Source organism: Sinocyclocheilus grahami, unplaced genomic scaffold (genome assembly GCF_001515645.1).
Source record: "Sinocyclocheilus grahami isolate Dianchi unplaced genomic scaffold, SAMN03320097.WGS_v1.1 scaffold3.1, whole genome shotgun sequence".
Lineage (NCBI taxonomy): Eukaryota > Metazoa > Chordata > Actinopteri > Cypriniformes > Cyprinidae > Sinocyclocheilus > Sinocyclocheilus grahami.
In genome coordinates this window covers 7,841,620-7,861,438 of record NW_015505182.1, presented here as the reverse complement: position 1 = coordinate 7,861,438, position 19,819 = coordinate 7,841,620, and the positions used below count along the sequence as shown (strand labels likewise).

The 19,819-nt window shown below is 36.3% G+C and overlaps 2 protein-coding genes across 3 annotated transcripts; one reads left to right on the top strand and one right to left on the bottom strand.

The window, feature by feature from the left end:
- The first annotated feature begins 42 nt into the window (after window positions 1-42).
- On the top strand, window positions 43-13,081 carry LOC107575478 (zinc finger and BTB domain-containing protein 40-like). Of its 2 annotated transcripts, none has more exons than XM_016261932.1 (17): window positions 43-55; window positions 1,421-1,893; window positions 1,986-2,107; window positions 3,030-3,222; window positions 3,366-3,505; window positions 5,258-5,429; window positions 5,524-5,660; window positions 5,769-5,964; window positions 6,117-6,235; window positions 7,486-7,645; window positions 7,762-8,121; window positions 9,168-9,374; window positions 9,467-9,631; window positions 9,718-9,932; window positions 10,792-10,951; window positions 11,064-11,290; window positions 12,382-13,081. In XM_016261932.1, the coding sequence occupies exons 2-17, from the start codon at window positions 1,428-1,430 to the stop codon at window positions 12,565-12,567; spliced, it is 3,225 nt and encodes a 1,074-aa protein (XP_016117418.1). In that variant the 5' UTR covers window positions 43-55; window positions 1,421-1,427; the 3' UTR covers window positions 12,568-13,081. The 2 variants fall into 2 exon arrangements, with proteins under 2 accessions (XP_016117418.1, XP_016117362.1); XM_016261876.1 differs by lacking the exon at window positions 43-55 and adding an exon at window positions 381-477.
- A 2,828-nt stretch (window positions 13,082-15,909) lies between these two features.
- Window positions 15,910-19,028, bottom strand: cyb561d1 (cytochrome b561 family, member D1). Its single transcript, XM_016263456.1, has 3 exons — window positions 18,628-19,028; window positions 18,015-18,052; window positions 15,910-16,906 (listed from the first exon to the last, which is right to left on the bottom strand). The coding sequence occupies exons 1-3, from the start codon at window positions 18,794-18,796 to the stop codon at window positions 16,403-16,405; spliced, it is 711 nt and encodes a 236-aa protein (XP_016118942.1). The 5' UTR covers window positions 18,797-19,028; the 3' UTR covers window positions 15,910-16,402.
- Between the last annotated feature and the right edge of the window lie 791 nt (window positions 19,029-19,819).

Genomic DNA, 19,819 nt, shown 5'->3' with positions numbered 1-19,819 from the left:
GAATATTGTCCTTCGAAGGAGTTTAAATAAAGAGCCGGATCATTTGAATTTAAAGGTAAACGGGAAGTGTGTAGCTGTAGTTTACTGTAAGCGGCAAAACCATTTAGCTCTAATGTTGTGCTGTTTGTATTTTTTGCTGCTTCTATTTTTTTATATTAGCATCAGATACCATGTCAGGTTAGCGGCAAACTGAAATGTCACTCACTGCATGTGATTATGGCATCGTTTATCCTATAATTTCTTTATGCTGGGAATAAACAGGCTAAAATGTCCCCCTTTCAGTTCTAATAACACCTTATGAATTGTGTTTGTTTTTGGACCATGCAAATCATGAAGCGCATGCGCATTAAGTCATGGTTCGCTCATCTGTACGCGCATGCGCACTGTTGGAGTGTTTTGGGCCGAATCGTTATTGCGCAGCGGAATGTTGTCCTTCGAAGGAGTTTAAATAAAGAGCCGGATCATTTGAATTTAAAGGTAAACGGGAAGTGTGTAGCTGTAGTTTACTGTAAGCGGCAAAACCATTTAGCTCTAATGTTGTGCTGTTTGTATTTTTTGCTGCTTCTATTTTTTTATATTAGCATCAGATACCATGTCAGGTTAGCGGCAAACTGAAATGTCACTCACTGCATGTGATTATGGCATCGTTTATCCTATAATTTCTTTATGCTGGGAATAAACAGGCTAAAATGTCCCCCTTTCAGTTCTAATAACACCTTATGAATTGTGTTTGTTTTTATTTTACTTATATTTCATTTGTCATAATAATCAGATGCTTTTAGAGTAGTTGACCTAACCAGAGATGTGATGTGTACTATTAGTCTCAGTGGATGGTTTCTGTCAAGCACTTTTATTTAGGAACAGGATATGTATATTTCACTCCAAAAAATGTAATAATAAGGGAAATAAATAATATAATTTTTATATAAGCATAAGCTCTTGCTTGCAATATCTAAACCTGGGGGGGGGTTAAGATAAATAAATAAAAATAAATTGAATTTATGCTTCAAATAGAAAAGAATTCCAGAAAGTATTATGTTAAAACAAAATGTAAACAAAAATATAAATTAGAAATGAAGATATGCTTATGATTTGCTTTGACGATATTCTTATGATATGGCATGGTGGGTTAAAATCAGTGATATCCATAAACCATAAATCAATGGTTATCACAGGCCACACATTTTTCTTGTTTTAAGCATAAACTCTTGTTTTCAAGTACAAACATCTAAACCTTCTTAGATCAAGACACGTTTACTCACGTTTAAGATATTGACTTTGAGTTTATGCTTAAAACAAGAACAAATATCTGTCAGTGGGGTCAGAAACAATATAATTTTTTCTTAACCCATTGACATATTCTCACTTTAAGGATAAACTTGATACATTTTTCTGCATTTCCTCTTTTCCACCTCTACAGGTACAATATGGAGCTCCCAAACTACAGCCGACAGCTCATGCAGCAGCTGCATGCTTTACGTAAAGAGAAGCAGTTTTGCGACTGCTCCATCCTGGTGGGGGAGACCCCGCACCCCGCTCACAAGCTAGTGCTGGCGGCCTCCAGTATGTTATTTAAGTCTGTTCTGGAAAGTTCTGACAGCATCTCCATCGACACAGATTTACTGTCCTCTCAAGAGTTTTCTTCTCTTCTGGACATGGTGTACACTGGTAAACTGCCTCCCGGTAAACACAACTTCACCCGACTCATAGCTGCTGCAGACACCTTGCAGATGTTTGATGTGGCCGTTGGTTGTAAGAACATTCTCACTGACCTCATGAAGCAGACTCCTGTGGAAACTGAGACTGAGTCGATGAACCCTCAAGTTATTAAACATTGTGTTAAGGAGCCGTCTGAATTGGAAGAGCTTAAAAGGGACAAAAACAGTTTTGAAGGTAAAAAAATGGACTAATTAATAGTAGAGATTTCTGTTTGAGATCACTTTATTCCAATGGTTTTTATGAATTATGTTCATTTCTATGTTCAGAGGACAGTGCAGTCGAGTTGATCTCTCAAAATCAAGCTGGTATCACAAAAATCCTCCAGAATGGACGGTCATATGTTAAGGTTCTTGAAATGTGGGATACAGTATCCACAGAAGAGCGCCAGGTAAACTAATAGTAAAAAAAAAAAAGAGATAAAAAGTTTTGCATGTAACTGATAATTCACTTCTTAAACAGTTCACACAAAAATTAAGATTTGCTGAAAATTTACTCACTCTCAGGCCTTCATCATTACAGATTTGGGGAAATGTAGCATTACATCCCTTGCTCACCAATGGATCCAATGGGTGCCGTCAGAATGAGAGTCCAAACAGCTGATAAAAACATCACAATAATCCACAAGTAATCCACACGACTCCAGTCTATTAGTTAACTTCTTGTGAAGTGAAAGGTTGCATTTTTGTAATAAACAAATCCATCATTAAACATTTTTGACTTCATGCCATTGCTTATGGCCAAAATAATTTGTAATAATGCTTCCTACAGTAAAACAGTCCTGACCCTGTTGTCCTGTCACATCAAAATCCACTAACATATTTGTTTACAACTGTTTTGGACTGTTTTTGCTTGTAAACAGTGTTTGATCTCGACATTTTCCACTGGAGAAAGCAATTTTATGGATAGAGGACTCATATTTTAGCCAGAAGCGAAAAACTAAAAATTGTTGTAATGATGAATTTGTTTTTTAAAAACATGCAGCTTTTCACTTTACTAGACATTAATTTATGAACTGGAGTTGTGTGGATTATTTCTGAATTATTGTGATGTTTTTATCAGCTGTTTGGACTCTCATTCTGATGGCACCCATTCACTGCAAGTATCCTTTGGTGAGCAAGTGACGTAATGTTTAATTTTCTCCAAATCTGTAACGATAAATAAACAAACTCATCTACATTTTGGATGGCCGGAGGGTAAATAAATATTCAGCAAATTTTCATTTTAGGAAATGAACTATTCCTTTAAAACACATTGATGATCTAAAGAAACATTTAGGACTGGATTCAGATCTCACTTCTGATCTTCTGCAGGTCATATTGGAGAGCTTCAAAGGAGATCCATCAGCAATTGAGGTTTACCAGAGGTTGCTAAATTTTGTGAAAGTAGAGAAAGTGCTGTCAGCTCAAACAGTCCTTACTTTGTTAGAACAGCTCAAATGTTTAAATCCTGAACCGGGATCAGTTTTGGAGGACCAGGGAAACAAGAGCTGTCCCGAGCCAGAAGGTAAGCTGACCTGGGTTGAGTGAAAGTGTGAAGATTTGAATCATGGGGTATTAAAAGGATACTAAAATGACTGAACATTTCAGGCAGAATTTGCTAAACTTTGAGTGAATGACAAATAAAGAGACTGATCTCTTTATTTACAGTTCCTGCATCAGGAGTTCGGTGGTCAAGTGGGCTTTTGGCCCATATATCAGAACTATCTCATCACCTCTCCAGTGTCAGCAACCTCTCAGAGCTTTTGACCAACGCAGTAAACAGATGTTCAAATGAAGTGGAAAAAGAGGTATATTTGTCCCTTACAGTTTCTTATATAGAACAGTACAACAGTACACATTGATTATAATTTGTTATACAGGTGCATCTCAATAAATTAGAATGTCGTGGAAAAGTTCATTTATTTCAGTAATTCAACTCAAATTGTGAAACTTGTGTATTAAATAAATTCAATGCGCACAGACTGAAGTAGTTTAAGTCTTTGGTTCTTTTAATTGTGATGATTTTGGCTCACATTTCACAAAAACCCACCAATTCACTATCTCAACAAATTAGAATACTTCATAAGACCAATAAAAAAAACATTTTTAGTGAATTGTTGGCCTTCTGGAAAGTATGTTCATTTACTGTACATGTACTCAATACTTGGTTGGGCCTCCTTTTGCTTTAATTACTGCATCAGTGCGGCGTGGCATGGAGACAATCAGCCTGTGGCACTGCTGAGGTGGTATGGGAGCCCAGGTTGCTTTGATAGCGGCCTTCAGCTCATCTGCATTGTTGGGTCTGGTGTCTCTCATCGTCCTCTTGACAATCCCCCATAGATTCTCTATGGGGTTCAGGTCAGGCGAGTTTGCTGGCCAATCAAGCACAGTAACACCATGGTCATTGAACCAGCTTTTGGTGCTTTTGGCAGTGTGGGCAGGTGCCAAATCCTGCTGGAAAATGAAATCAGCATCTCCATAAAGCTTGTCAGCAGAAGGAAGCATGAAGTGCTCTAAAATTTCCTGGTAGATGGCTGCGTTGACTGTGGACTTCAGAAAACACAGTGGACCAAAGTCCTCTTTTCAGATGAAAGAAAATGTTGCATTTAATTTGGAAATCAAGGTCCCAGAGTCTGAAGGAAGAGTGGAGAGGCACAGAAACCATGTTGCTTGAAGACCAGTGTGAAGTTTCCACAGTCAGTGATGATTTGGGCTGATGAACTTTTCCACGACATTCTAATTTATTGAGATGCACCTGTATATACACTACCATTTAAAGGTTTGAGGTTAGTTAGATTTATGTAATAACATTTGTGAAATGTTATTACAATTTGAAATAACCATTGTCTATTTGAATATATTTTAAAATGTAATTTCAGTGTTTCCCCCAGCCTTACACTCTATTTGTGGCGGCAGTCCCCCGCCCCCATGTACAGTGGGTACGGAAAGTATTCAGACCCCCTTAAATTTTCCCGGTAATGGCTGTACTCAAAACAGTGCTCTGCTCACAAACCCTGCTTTATCAGGCATAACATGCAAGATGCAATGAAAATGACACCGAAAATTTTCTGAAGACAGTTGGTTTCCTTCAGAAATACAGTGATATAAAAACACCCGCGCCGGTTTTTGATTTTAAACGTGCAGTGCTCATGTTTATTCAACACAGTCAAAGCCTTTTGGAAAATCTATTTGTGGCGGTCAGTTTTGATATTGTGGCGGCCCGCCACAAATAAATCAATGTATGGGAAACCCTGAATTTATTCCTGTGATGCAAAGCTGAAATTTCACCAGCCATTACTCCAGACTTCACTGTCACAAGATCAAACATTTCTCATTATTATTAATGTTGAAAACAGTTGTGCTGCTTACCATTTTTGTGTAAAACCTGATACATTTTTTATGATTCTTTAACGAGTAGAAAGTTCAAAAGACAATAGAAATCGTTTGACTAATTTAATGCATCCTTGCTGAATAAAGTATTAAAATCTTTCCAACAACAACAAAAAATCTTACTGATGCCAAACTTTTAAAAAGTAGTGTATGTGTCTGTTCTTCCTAAGGTAGTGCTGCAGTGCTGTTCTGTTCCATCCTCTGTGGAGGTGGTGGAAAGTTTGTTATGTAAACTCCGAGAGATGACCATAAGTGAAGAAACGTTTCTGATGCTGCTCCATGAGGTGAAGGAAAGCTCCTCAGATGTGCTTCAGCTTCTGCAGGCCCTGAAAGACGCAAGGCGTATGAACAGCAAAACTTGGCAACAATAACTAATCTGTTTCATCACACAGCAAATTCCCTTAGCTAATACTTCTGATGACATATTCTTTGTCAGATGACACAACAGAAGACAGCAGTGGGATGGATTTGTTGAGAATATATCAGAACAGACTCGTAGAACTGAATATGGACCTCCAGCTTATCGAACAGAGCCTTAAAATGGGTCCAGATATGAATGCAAATGAGAGAGAGGTACCTGTGTTGCATTATTAATTGCATTATTAATTGACTTTTTAGAATTTGAGAGTGGATTCAATGCAAGGAAGCAGCTTTTAAATGTATATATTTGTGTCCATTCAGTGTATTAAAGCTCTTCTGGGAGAGAAAGGAGATGCTGAGGTGGTTGGAAGGCTGATATCTGCAGCGCTGGATGGTTCACTGCAGGCGGTAACTGTTTGGAGGCTTCTGCTGTGGATAGAGACACATAGACCAGAGCTGCAGCTCCTCATGCAGGAGGTCAAGGAGAAACCAAACGCTCAAAAACTTCTCCAAACCAGTGAGTGTTAAAAAGACTTTGAATCAGCACACTGCTTTTGTTCACTAGCTTTGTAATTCTCTGAAAGGGTGAGTGTAAATTACATCTTTAATAAGTAAATTAGACCCATTGCTCTGTGTACCAAAATATTTTTGCTGTGTTTTGGCTTTTAGTTAAAGACATAGATGTGCTCTTTAAGCACAAATCGCTCATTCTGGAAACAATCAGTGACATTACCCTGCTCGAACAAGGTTTGAACGCAATGGATCATGGGACACAGCAATTTGCTGAGGTAAGAGGTGGAGGACAAATATACTAAATATATTAAATATATGCCTTAATTTGCATACTACAAATACTGAACAGTGTGTGTGTATATATACACACACACACACACACACACACACACACAGACATGACGGTTCGGTACGTGCCTCAGTTTTGACGTCACAGTTTGATATGGTTTCGGTACAGCAGGTGGAAAAAACTAAACATAAAATTGCTTTTTTTTTAATTAAACAGTGACTTACTGGACAAATTGCTCTTACTTAAAATAAATTAAATTATAATTAAAAATTTTCTTAGGGATAAAAATCTTCCTCGGCTTATGATCTAAACTATAGGGAGCCCTTTTACATTATTATAAGGTAACAATTAACAACAGAGCCCAAACTTACATTTAATTACTATTTATTTTTTAAATATAATAATCAACAGGCAACTTAAAAAAGTGTATGCAAACATGTAAATTGCACATAATGCAGTTTTTAAATTAAATTCTAAGTTAAAAAACTTCTATTTGTTGTTGAAATATATTCATTTACGCAGTGGCTGTCATAACATGTTGCATAACAGATTTATTTAAACAATTAAATAAAATTAAGACATCACTAACAAGTAAAGTAAAATACAATGAGTATCTAATATTTTGCGAAATGCTCTTCTCTAGACTTCATTTCTCATATATATCAAAAAGTTTGGTTTCGGTATGATTTTTTTAAAAGATGTAATTAATCTATGCCTGTGATGACAAAACTGATCTTTCAGCTTTTGGTGGTCAAGAAAGATTTCTTATTATCAATGCTTAAAACAGGTCTTTATATTTTTGTGGAAACTGTGATACTTTTTTTTTTGCAGGATTCTTTGATAAATAGAAAGTTCAAAAGAACAGCATTTATATGAAATGGAAAACCTTTTGTAACATTATAATTCTTTACTGTCACTTTTGAACAATTCCATGTGTCCTTGCTGAATACAATTATTAAGTTCTTTCAAAATAATAATAATAATTAAAACAAAACTTACTGATCACAAACTTTTAAATGCTAGTGTAATTTTGACAGTAGTGTATTAGTCTAAAATGCACAGATGCATATTTTAAAAATCCACTCAGGCACCTTTGCTTTACCATTTTTAACATACTATAAATTAGAATAATAAACTAACTGCATACTGTTGTGTTTCCTGCTGAGTTTAGTTTTTGTGTGTACAGTATATAAAATAAAGTTCAACATTATATAACATTACTTTTGTGCGTCCCAGTTTCTCCAGAGCTGTCGGAGAGCCGATGATGAGCTGGAGTCAGTTCGTCAGACTGTCGAGAGAGTTTTGAGTCGTGACTCAGAGTTTGCCAGTTCACTGTGCCAGCTGCTGTCTGCCAACCAGCAGAACTTCCCGCAGCTGAAAGACCTCAAGCGTACCGGTGAAGGACTTTTCAGTGCATAGAGATTTCGGTCCAAGTGATATGATAGTTAGGCTTCACTTTTGAAAGTATCTGATGGAAACAAACCTTTATTTTTTTATTCATTTTCTAAATAGGGCCTCTGCCAGATTCTGCAAAATTTGAGGTTGAGCAGGAAGGATCTACCGCAGACTCTGAGGATGATGATGGAGAAGACTCCAAAACAAAAGGCAGAAGAAAGGCTGTCCCTGTGTCGTACCGCTGCGAGTGGTGTAATAAGACGTTTGACTTTAAGTGTCGCCTGATAAAGCATAAGAAAGGCTGTGCCCTCGCGCCAGGGAAGGAGCAGCGCTGCTCTGAGTGTTCAATGGCCTTTCCGACGCTCAAGAGCCTTCACCAGCACTGCATGGAAGTCCATGGTGGCCCTCCGGCTAAGAAGAAGAAAACAGAACAAGTGCCATGTGACATGTGCGACAAAACTTTCAAACACTCTTCAGGTATGCAGTGATCCTTTTCAAGTTGAACAAATGCTGGCTCATACAAGTGACGTAGATCCAAAACTGGCCTGCAACAATATCCATAATAAATAATAATTTAGTGTCTCTCTCCATTATGATGTCAAAAGTACTTGAAAACATGAAACCACTGTTTTAATTTAGTTTGTAATTATTATTAGTATAAGATTTGGTAACACTTTATTTGAAGGTGTCCTTTTTACATGTTACATGTACTTACTATTATAATAACAATTAATTATGCATAATTACATGCAAGTAACCCAAAGCCAAACACTAATGCTAACCTTAACCATATAGTTAGTACATGTAGTTAATTAATATTACTCAGTACTTGAATGTATAATTACACTGTAACAAGGACACCTGAAAATAAAGTGTAACCAAATATTTATATTAATATTTAACTTTCATTAACAACAACAATGATTGTTTAAGTACATTAAAATTAAATATTTTTTTAATTCTTTTATATTTCTGTTTATATTACAAATTAAATAATATGAATTATTATGGTAAATAATAATAATATAAATATTGTTACATTATGAATGAAAATACACACTATAATACTTGTTACTAATATGATTAATAATAATATGATTATTATTAAGCTAAAATGTTATTGAAAACACTTGTTTATTTAAAAACAATAAGCAATATATATTGTCATTCATAACATATATTATACATATTATGTTATTAATTATGAATTAAATGATAATAATAATAACAATACTACTAATATACACTATTATTATTAGTGTTATTATTAGAATTATTATTATTATTGTTATTAATTAAATAAACAAGTGTTTTCATTAGCATGTTACTTTTTGCTATGCTATCAGAATTGGTATAGAGTGTCCTAAAAAGTTTACTGGTATGAAATGTTGAAATGTGAAAACACTACATCTCTAGAAAATTAAAAGAAATATGTGAAAGGTGAAAAGTGTCTGAGGACATTTTTGGACACAATCACTATTTTGTCAACACTGTTTTATGTGTTCAGTGCTTATATCTTTCAGGCCTTTTATATCATAAACGCACTGAACATTTCGAGGAGAGACCGTACGCATGCGAGGAGTGCGGGGCGAAGTTTGCTGCCACCTCGTCTCTGAAGAACCACATGCGTCTACACACAGGAGAAAAACCCTTCCACTGCAAACACTGTGACATGAGCTTTTCCGTGGCTGCTGCTCTCTCATACCACACCAAGAAGAAGCATGCTGAGGGTGGGATGGTTCAAACATTTTTTTGTATGTATATCATGCGTATATCATATAGCAAATGTGGAAACCAACGTGGCGAATTTCTGCATTTGTAGGTAAAATGTACTGCTGTCAGTACTGCTCGGCCTCATTTGCTCAGTCCATTGAACTGACGCGTCACGTCCGCACGCACACGGGAGACAAACCTTATGTCTGCAGGGAATGCGGCAAAGGCTTCAAACAAGCCAACGGGCTGTCCGTCCATCTCCAGAACTTTCATAGTGAGCACATCCACACCGGTCACTTGATACATTTCACTTTCTAATAAACACAAACTAAACTAGTGACATGTATTTTGTCCTATCAGACATTACAGAACCACATGACTGCCAGAAATGCCGAGTGAGTTTCTCCTCTCTGGACGAGCTCCGACAGCACATCCAGGAGGTGCATCCGAAAGAGCTGCACCAATGTCCCGAGTGCAGCAAGATCTTCAACAGTGAAGCCAATCTGGAGAAACACATGAACATTCATGACGGAAACAAACCTTACAGCTGCAAGAGGTGTAAGAAGTCCTATCAGGTAAGAACAACACACTTCATCTGTTGAATGATAAAGGAGTATTTCTCTTACAACAGAAAATTGTTACAACGTAGCTCTCTTTTTGTGCAATTTGCTTAAAAGGGCAATCTTTATGCATGAAACAAACAAGTACAGTGGCCCCAAAATGTATTTTGACTCATAAACTACACATAAAAAGAAATACATGTAATTGCATTTGATACAAAATATCAAACCCAATGATATTTATTTTAAATGTATATTTATGAATTTAGCAGGAGCATTTATCAAGAGCAACGAAAGCAATTATTCAAAGAACCAACAATTAAACACAGCACAAGCATACTTTCCAAGCAAATGTATTATATTATATTATATTATATTATATTATTATTCAGAAGTTTGGGTTGAATAGATTTTTTTAATGCCTTTGAAATACATCTTTTATGCTTGCCAAGGCTTATTTATTTGTTTAAAAAATACTATTGTACTATTGTGAAATAATATTGCAAATTAAAATAACTATTTTCTATTTTTATATATTTTAAAATGTAATTTATTCCTGTAATCCAAAGCTGAATTTTCAGCATCATCCTTCAGAAATCATTTTTAATATAATGATTTGCTGCCCAAACATTTCTTATTATTATCATCAATGTTAAAATTAATTGTGGTTGATTATTTGATGAGCATATAGAATTATGTTTTAATTTTATTTTAATATTTGTATAATCTAATATTAAATATATCATTATATTATTATTTCAATTATTATGTGTAGTTATTTTTTTTATATTTGTATGCATTTATTTTAAATATATAAGATCAAATATAAAATAAACATAAAAATGTAATGATTTTACATGTGTTTCTGTTTCAGACGCTCTCTGGTCTGTGGTACCACAATCGTACGGCTCACCCTGAGAGCGCCTCTGCCCAGGGCAACAAAGCCATCAAATCTCTACTGCAGTGTGACAAGTGTGACAAGACATTTAGCAACCGAAATAGTCTGTTAAAACACCAGATAACCAATCACAAAGGTAAGGAGTGACCACTGATCCTAGAAAGTTATTACCACTGTTACTGTTAGTTACATTTACCGTGTACTAGTGTATGTGTGTGTGTGTGTGTGTGTGTGTGTTTGTTGTTCAGAAGTGCACTTGTGGAAGTGTGTGAACTGTGACAGCACTATGACGAGCGAGCGGGAGCTACAGCAGCACATATGCAGCGGTCAGGCGAGTCAGACTGGCTCTGTGTTCAGCTGTATGGTCTGCTCTCTCCACTTCACCTCAGAGCCTGAGTTCCAGCAGCACTTCCTGTCCAAACATCTGCAGGTCATGCAAGAGGAAGCACAGACACAGGCCTCCAGTGCTCAGACGGTGACGCCCCGACCTCTCATAATGTCCCAAATAAAAAATCTCTCATATTCAAACATTTAAAGGGATAGTTTACCCAAAAATGAAAACTCTGTCATTAATTACTCACCCTCATGTCGATCCAAACCTGTAAGACCTCCGTTCATCTTCGGAACACAAATGAAGATATTTTTGATGAAATCCGAGAGCTTTCTGCCCTGCATAGACAGCAACACAACTACCACGTTCAAGGCCCAGAAAATTAGTAAGGACATTGTTAAAATGCATCCTGGTACTCTCATGAACACGCGTCAAAGAATGACACGGAAGAGAAGAAATTTAAATAAAGCTGCTATTTTCATTTTCTTCTAAAGTCGCTATTTTTGTTGTTTTCACGAAAAGTATTCTCGTAGCTTCATAACATTACAGTTGAACCACTGATGTCACATGGACTATTTTAACGATGTCCTTACAACCTTTCTGTGCCTGTCTTTCTATGTCGGGTCAGAAAGCTCTCGGATTTCATCAAAAATATCTTAATTCGTGTCTCGAAGATGAACGAAGGTCTTACGGGTTTGAAACGACACGAGGGTGAGTAATTAATGACAGAACTTTCATTTTTGGGTGAACTATCTCTCTAATATATTAGAAATTGTGCATTTATTTGTGGGAAGTGAAGTTAAGTTTATTCTGCAGTGCAAATATTGTTTAAAAGGATGATGATAATGTACATAGTACATAAAACAATTAATATGAAGATCATACTGTTATCCATGAATTCCATCTGTTTTACTTAATGATTAAATTATTTCACTACAATAATAATAATAATATACACTATAATTTTTCATGGTTTTATTAGTATTACTGATGTATTATTATTATTATTAATAAAATTAATGAACAAGTGTTTTCATTAGCACATTCATTTTTACTATTACCGGTATATCAAAATTGGTATCATGAAATTTCACTGGTATCGTTTACGGAAATGTTGTGAAAACACTATTTTCAATATATCTATTAAACAAAACATGCCAATAATTTGTAATAAATTATTTATTTTAGAAAACGGCTTCCCTATCAACAAACAAGGTATTTGTGACTCTTTCCAGGTGATGCAGGGTGAGGATGCAGAGCAAGTGATTAGCCTCGACCAATCCCGGATTGAAGGGTCACCGCAGCTGTTTGTGGCTCTGGGTGATCAGCAGGAAGCAGCCAGTGGTGCTGGAATCGTGGCTGTGAGTATGGAGGATCTGCTGAACGGCACCGTCACGCTCATCTGTGAAGAGGGCCAGTGAACTCTGGGCCACATGGCTTTATGATCATGACTTTTCTTTGAAACCGAGTGCTGATGTTTATTTTACATGGGATTACACATGGTACTAAAGGACTTCAGCCCTTGTGATTTTACCAATCATGTTAAGAGTTTTTTTTTTTTTTCCCCAAGAATGAATATGATTTTTAGTGAACACAGGCTTTAGTCTCTGGGTCACTTCATTTGTTTTTCCCTCTTGGAAGAGTGTTTTCAGGCTTAGTGTACACAAGCATGCAAAATCCATGTTAAAAATAGTGCAAGATGACGTCAGTCTCTTCAGTGTAGTCTGAATCGCTTTTCATTGTGTTTCATTATGAACTATGTATTTATTAAAAGTGTTCAGACAAGCACAAACGGATTTTAAATGAGAAAAGTCACTTGAATTTGTTTCCAACATTTTCTACCTCTGATCAAGCTTCACGTACAGAGATCATTTTGGTTTCTGGCATGCTTTACGATTGTTTTTCTGCTAAAAATAACTTGTATAAAATATTTTGTGACCATTAACTTTTCTGTGTTTGATTAACTTTTCATTTCTACAATGTGATGAATGTAATTTTAAATAGAGATGAGAAAGTTTATCCGAGGAAAAAATTTACTTTGTATAAGTATAAATGGCAAATATTATTAAAAGCATGACTTTATAAGCAGGTAAAAAATTACAAGTCTTTTTGTAAATTATCAATTTATTTTACAGAAATTCACAACGCATTGATTAAAAACAATCATTTACTTTTCATATGAAATACAACACCAACCCTCGAATACTTCTCATACAGTAAGGTTTATAGCGTAAAATAGTCAAAAATATATATAGTTTTTAGTTAATATGCCAGTAATTCGTAGACAACCCTGAGTCATTGTTTTTTTTACATTCATAAGAGTGTAGCTTTTAAATCTTAAAATCTGACCACATTGTGCAGTTACACAAAAAATATCTGTACACTCAATAGAAACTTTTGATGTTGAATCAATACATTAAACATTCTGGATTAAACTGCAATTCATCGCGATTCAGTCAAGAGTCCACTGCACCTATACATTATAAGTCGACTGTTAGTATTCAGTACAAAAATAATACAGGCATAAATAAACACAAGACACAAACAAGTCATTTCTAGTTATCATGTGCCACATAATGCAAAGAACTATGCTGGTTCTGACTTTACAAATAAATCTTTAAAGCAACAGGTGCGCACATTAATTTACGGTCCAGACTCAATATGCACAATATCGAAATAAATCAAAGTTTACTGAAAATGTACTCCTCCTCAGGTGATCCAAGATGTAGACGAGTTTGTTTCTTGTGGATTATTGTGATGTTTTTATCAGCTGTTTGAACTTGCATTCTGACGGCACCCATTCACTGCATTGGTGAGAAAGTGATGTAATGCTAAATTTCTCCAAATCTGTTCTGATGAAGATTCAAACTTATCTACATCTCGGATGGCCTGTGGGTGAATATATTTCTAGCAAATTTTCATTTTTGGATGAACTACTACTGTAAAAATACACACACACAAGCTGGTTATCAGCCATAATAAAAATAAATGTGGGGTATGACAAATTTCTCCTTGCATTCCTACCAGACAAAGAAAAAAAACTTTCAAAATAACTCATTTTTATGTCATGTTGTTTATGTCGGTATCGTACAGACAGTTATATGGATGAAGGCACACAATCAAATACTGCAACATAAACAAACAGAACTACAGCACTCTAAAATAATGCAAAACACAGACAGTGTTGAAAGAAGAGACGAACGTGACAATGATGCATATAACATTTCCAAGCTTGCTATAATACAATAAGCATAATCTTGCAAATGTTCACTTTCCCAGAGTGCCGCAAGGCTCCCTATTCAGCAGTGCATAGTAACATAACACCAAAAACCAGCTCTCAATTCATCACATTAAATGTGTCCTGTGCAAAGCACAGCCAGTTGCTTGTATTAAGTTTCAAAAAATATGAATATAGAATTACTCATTTTACAATGTATCAAGCATGTCCTCGAAAACAGAATATCAGTAGTCATCTTTCTTAAATGTGCACTTAGGGCGAATTAATTCGATAGTGAGCATCAGTACACCAGACTCACTATGAACATCAAACATTCTTTGAGTTTTTAACCAAAATTATGTAAATACTGAAAATATGCAAAATGCAACTATATTTTCAGTGCATAGTCTTTGGGAACAAGAGCAACTGAAAAATAAAATCCCAGGTAGAATCTAAAATAAATTACCTGAGGTTTCACAATAAATCACAAGGACTCGCTGGATCATTAACAGCATATTCACTTCCTTAAAGTGACTACATGCACTTCACTAACGGCCTTAAAGGGATAATTCACCCAAAAATGAAAATTCTGTCATTAATTACTCACCCTCATGTCGTTCCAAACCCGTAAGACCTTCGTTCATCTTCAGAACACAAATTAAGATATTTTTGATGAAATCCAAGAGCTTTCTGACCCTGTATAGACAGCAATGCAACTGAAATGTTCCCAGGCCCAGAAAGTCGTTATTTTTGTTTTCTCCGCGCACAAAAAGTAATCTTGCAGCTTCGTAAAATTACAGTTGAACCACTGATGTCACATGGACTGTTTTTCCTTACTACCTTTCTGGGTCGGGGAACATTTCAGTTACATTGCTGTCAGAAAAATTTCGGATTTCATCAGAAATATCTTAATTAACATTCTGAACATGAACGAAGGTCTTACGGGTTTGGACCGACATGAGGGTGAGTAATTAATGACAGCATTTTCATTTTTGGGTGAACTATCCCTTTAAATTGCTCGCTTTCGTTGGAAAGACTCTATGATCACTTCTCTTACCGAAAGTGTACTTCAAGGGCGCAAAAATGCTGTCTGGGCTGCATCAGAAATCGCATAGTCATTGAGGTGGTGCTTTTTTTTTTTTTTTTCCCATACGTAATTACTTCCCTACTATATAGTATGCAAAAACAGTACGCCAAAATATGTAGTACCTACTCAAACAGTAAGCGATTTCAGATAGACCACTGGACTTTTTGCTGGGTCTGATTTGTTCTCTTAAAATACAACAGTGCTCTTGGACTTTATACTGACACCTACTGGCCTGGATGAAGGTTTAGTGTTTACCATTTTATGTAGAAATTAGTATTTCTATCTCTACCTTTACATAGGGCAGAGCCAACATGTTATGTGAGTGCACATCATTTAAAATATCAAAATGTGTTGTTTTTTTATGTTATCACAGAGTAGTGCTGCTTCTAAAGCCTACTATAGTCCAGATAAATAGGCTCTAATTCGAGGCTTCAGTTTTCAGCTAGTAATCACTTTCGTTGGAAAGACTCTATGATCACTTCTCTTACCGAAAGTGTACTTCAAGGGCGCAAAAATGCTGTCTGGGCTGCATCAGAAATCGCATAGTCATTGAGGTGGTGCTTTTTTTTTTTTCCCATACGTAATTACTTCCCTACTATATAGTATGCAAAAACAGTACGCCAAAATATGTAGTACCTACTCAAACAGTAAGCGATTTCAGATAGACCACTGGACTTTTTGCTGGGTCTGATTTGTTCTCTTAAAATACAACAGTGCTCTTGGACTTTATACTGACACCTACTGGCCTGGATGAAGGTTTAGTGTTTACCATTTTATGTAGAAATTAGTATTTCTATCTCTACCTTTACATAGGGCAGAGCCAACATGTTATGTGAGTGCACATCATTTAAAATATCAAAATGTGTTGTTTTTTTATGTTATCACAGAGTAGTGCTGCTTCTAAAGCCTACTATAGTCCAGATAAATAGGCTCTAATTCGAGGCTTCAGTTTTCAGCTAGTAATCTTCTTTTTGGGCAGGAAGGCACTAGTGATTTGGTTCATCACCACTAAGGCAGGAAAAAGTGGGAGGAGTAGGAATATATACCAGACTGTGCCTGTCACCGATGCTTGAAACCAGTCTGTAAACATGGCTGACATGACAGTGACGGTGGCCAGCAGGTAGGCCACCAGACCACAGGTGGCATGATACAGTCTCAACCGAGGAAACGAGCGAGTGCTGATGAGTTTGGGGAAGAGAAGAAAGACGCCACAGATCGCCTGCAGCACGGTAGCAGCCATCGTAGCGACTCCCAGCAGGCTGTGCCAGGAAGTGAAGTGAGGATGCTCCTTTATGTTTTTGCTGGCCACCATGAAGCCGAATCCTGTAGCTCCACACACCAGCAGCAGAGCCTGGAGGAACCAGTGCAGACGGACCTTCCACTTACGTGATTTGAAGCAGAACGGGCTGCCCTCGGCGGAGAAAAGCAGGATCCCTTCTGTCATGCACAGGCAAAACTAAAACAGAAGAGAGAAATAGTAAAGCTTTCATGAGGACCTTTAAAGGTAAAGCACATAGATACTTTAGTATGCAGGATGTATACTTTGTTCCAAAAGTTGGGATGGATTTTTAAATGGTTGTGAAAAAGTCTCTTAGGGGCCGTTCACACAGAACGTATCATCTTCGTGTCTAAAAACGTGAGATGCGGGGCTCAGGAATGTTTTTTTAAAAAGTGCAACGCAGAATGCCTCTTCTGCCATGTTGTTGTCAACAAAACAGTTGCCAAGCCAAATTGCTACAGTAAAAAAAAATGCTCCTCCAGGGTCCTCTGATTGGTCCATTGTTTTGGAGCTTACATTAATAAGCATGATGAGCGTGTAAAAGTTGAAATTCTTTCAAATGCAGCACTCGCGTATGAAACACTGCAAAAGATGCGGGCGCAACGGTCATTAACATCTGTATAGAGAGTGATTACATAGAAAAACAATGGAAAAGTAGTGCATTGGAATGAAGAAATGCGTTCTGTGGGAACAGCCCCTTACTCTAGTCTTTAATATCACATGATCCTTCAGAAATCATTCTAAAGCTGATTTGTTACTCAAGAAACATTTCTTACTATCAATGTTAAAAACAGTCTGGGCTGATAAATACTTTTGTGGAAACTGATGCAATTTTTCAGGATTCTTTTATAAATAGAAAGCACAAAAAACTGTTTATTTAAAACTGAATTTTTAACAAAAAAAAAAGAAGTCTTACTGAAAAAAACGAATCTGACTATTTGCTATACTGTACATGGGTCAAAATCTGAGACTGACCTCTGTCAGGTCATGTCACATTATTAGTACAGAATGTGTTATCTTTGTCATCAAGGTGAATGTAATCAGATTCCCACGGGAAAGCAGCTAATTCCATTGGCTTTGTGTTTCACCACACTCATTCATTATTTACAAAAGACATATTTTATTCATTCCCTGAGAGGCTGAACATCACTGAGACACAATGCATTATTAAAACCTCCAGGACTGATTTTATATATATAAAATAGTATCCTTTTATCAATCTATGCCTGAAAACATGATACACTGTAGAATATTTTAATGTGTATTTGAATGTATAAACATGTACCCCAAGTGACATGCAGACGGGATGCCATGAGAAGAGACCTGAAATGAATAAACACAGGAGTTAAAGTAAAACAGAGTTTGTTAATATTTGGAAATGCTTCATTCATTTTCATTTTATTACCAAAAAATATATGCGTATTGTCATTAGTTTATGGTCATATTACAGAATGACCGTGGTACAAGTCCAAAAAGCATAGTAATATGGTTCTTTTTGTACTTTCAAATTGAAACATCAAAATACTGTTACTTCCAAAACATGGTACTACCATGGTAACATCTAAAAACCACAGTATTTCTTGTTTTGTTGTAGAAATGGATACATTTGGAGTAGAAATGACAAGGCCTTTTCACTTCTATACTCAGATATATTCATAAATCAATGTAGGCCCATATTTAATATGTCGGTTATTGTATGTGTTTGCGTTTTATGTTATTAATACTTATAAAGTATTACCAATACATTTTAACACCATAAATTGTCATAGTACCATCATATTTTTTGGACATGTACTATAGTATTTTTAAGTAACGTTACATTACCGTCTGATACCATGGTATTGCCACAGCACTTTTTGTAAATGAAGGCGCTGCTGTACAGAAGCGCAGTGACTCACTTGTTCCCGGTCTGGACAGTATGGATGTGAGAACGAGCAGGCCCAGTGAGATGATGTGCGCAGCGAGCACCGCGGCTCTGCGCAGCCACACATAGAGGCAGAAGTCCCGCATCCCGAGCCCCTCTCCACCCGCCGCGCTGTACTCCACATCCGAGGACCCTCTCGCCATTCCTGAGGATGAATTCGCAGCTCAGACTTTTACACGCACGCCTAAACCACACAATAGGAATACATCTCAAGTGTCATTCTTACTGAGCTTCACAAAACCTGATTTTTAGATCTGAAACGCATGATATTTTAACTTGTGAACTATCTGGGTAAAATGAAACATGCGCTAGCTAGGTTGTTATTCCTGTTGGGTGCTATTTTCGTGTTTGTGACAGCGAGACTTGCATTTCCTGGATTGGAGTCCTACTACAGTAAAGGCTTGTCTCTTAATATTCAGGAGCCATGCAGTTGCGATTGGAAGGTTACCAAGAAACGCGAATACGCCTACATTAATATTCAACAGCCAAGCGTTCGCTATTGGTGCGCAGCGAAGGAACGTCAGCATATCCTTTTTTAATATTCGAAATAAACATGATACGTAACCTGCTTAATTATTCATGAGCTAAGCTTCTGCCGATGTGATCCGTTTTCACACACAAAAACCATTTTTTGCCAATTTTGTAGACTTGGCGAAGGGTGCTCTTAGTCTTTAGTTCTACGACAAACGGATTTCCAGTATTTGTCCCATGATTATTGAATAGGGATTTTTTTTAATAGAGATTACGGTCAAAAAGAGCTCAAATATCACTACAAAAATAACTTCAAAAAATAACGACAAAAAATTAGTCTATAGATGAATATAAATTTAAGACAATGAGTGAAAAAAAAAAAGTGTTTTCTTTCTAAAATGTTATACTTTTTTTTTGAATCGCTGTAATAAGACGAAGTGGATGATAATGGAAATAAGAAGTCACAATGACAGGTTTCATCAAATTCACCCATTTACCTATTTTAAAAAAAATGAATGAATGAATGAATAAAGACAGTGCTGAGTATAAAGAATATTTTAATCCATTTTATAAACAACATTTACGTAGCAGCATTATTCAGTAGATTCTGAGGTATTTTCTGAATTCACAGAGAAATTCACTCCCCCATCTTGTTTCTCACACACACACACACACACACACACACACACACACAC

Bases quoted from the DNA above. Each gene is read 5' to 3' on its own strand.
- LOC107575478 (XM_016261932.1), top strand. From the start codon at position 1,428: ATGGAGCTCCCAAACTACAGCCGACAGCTCATGCAGCAGCTGCATGCT. The intron at 6,236-7,485 runs GTAAGAGGTGGA...TGTGCGTCCCAG, and splicing joins GGACACAGCAATTTGCTGAG to TTTCTCCAGAGCTGTCGGAG. The intron at 10,952-11,063 runs GTAAGGAGTGAC...TTTGTTGTTCAG, and splicing joins CCAGATAACCAATCACAAAG to AAGTGCACTTGTGGAAGTGT.
- cyb561d1 (XM_016263456.1), bottom strand. From the start codon at position 18,796: ATGGCGAGAGGGTCCTCGGATGTGGAGTACAGCGCGGCGGGTGGAGAG. The intron at 18,053-18,627 runs GTGAGTCACTGC...TATTCATTTCAG, and splicing joins ACTGTCCAGACCGGGAACAA to GTCTCTTCTCATGGCATCCC. The intron at 16,907-18,014 runs GTACATGTTTAT...CTTCTGTTTTAG, and splicing joins CCGTCTGCATGTCACTTGGG to TTTTGCCTGTGCATGACAGA.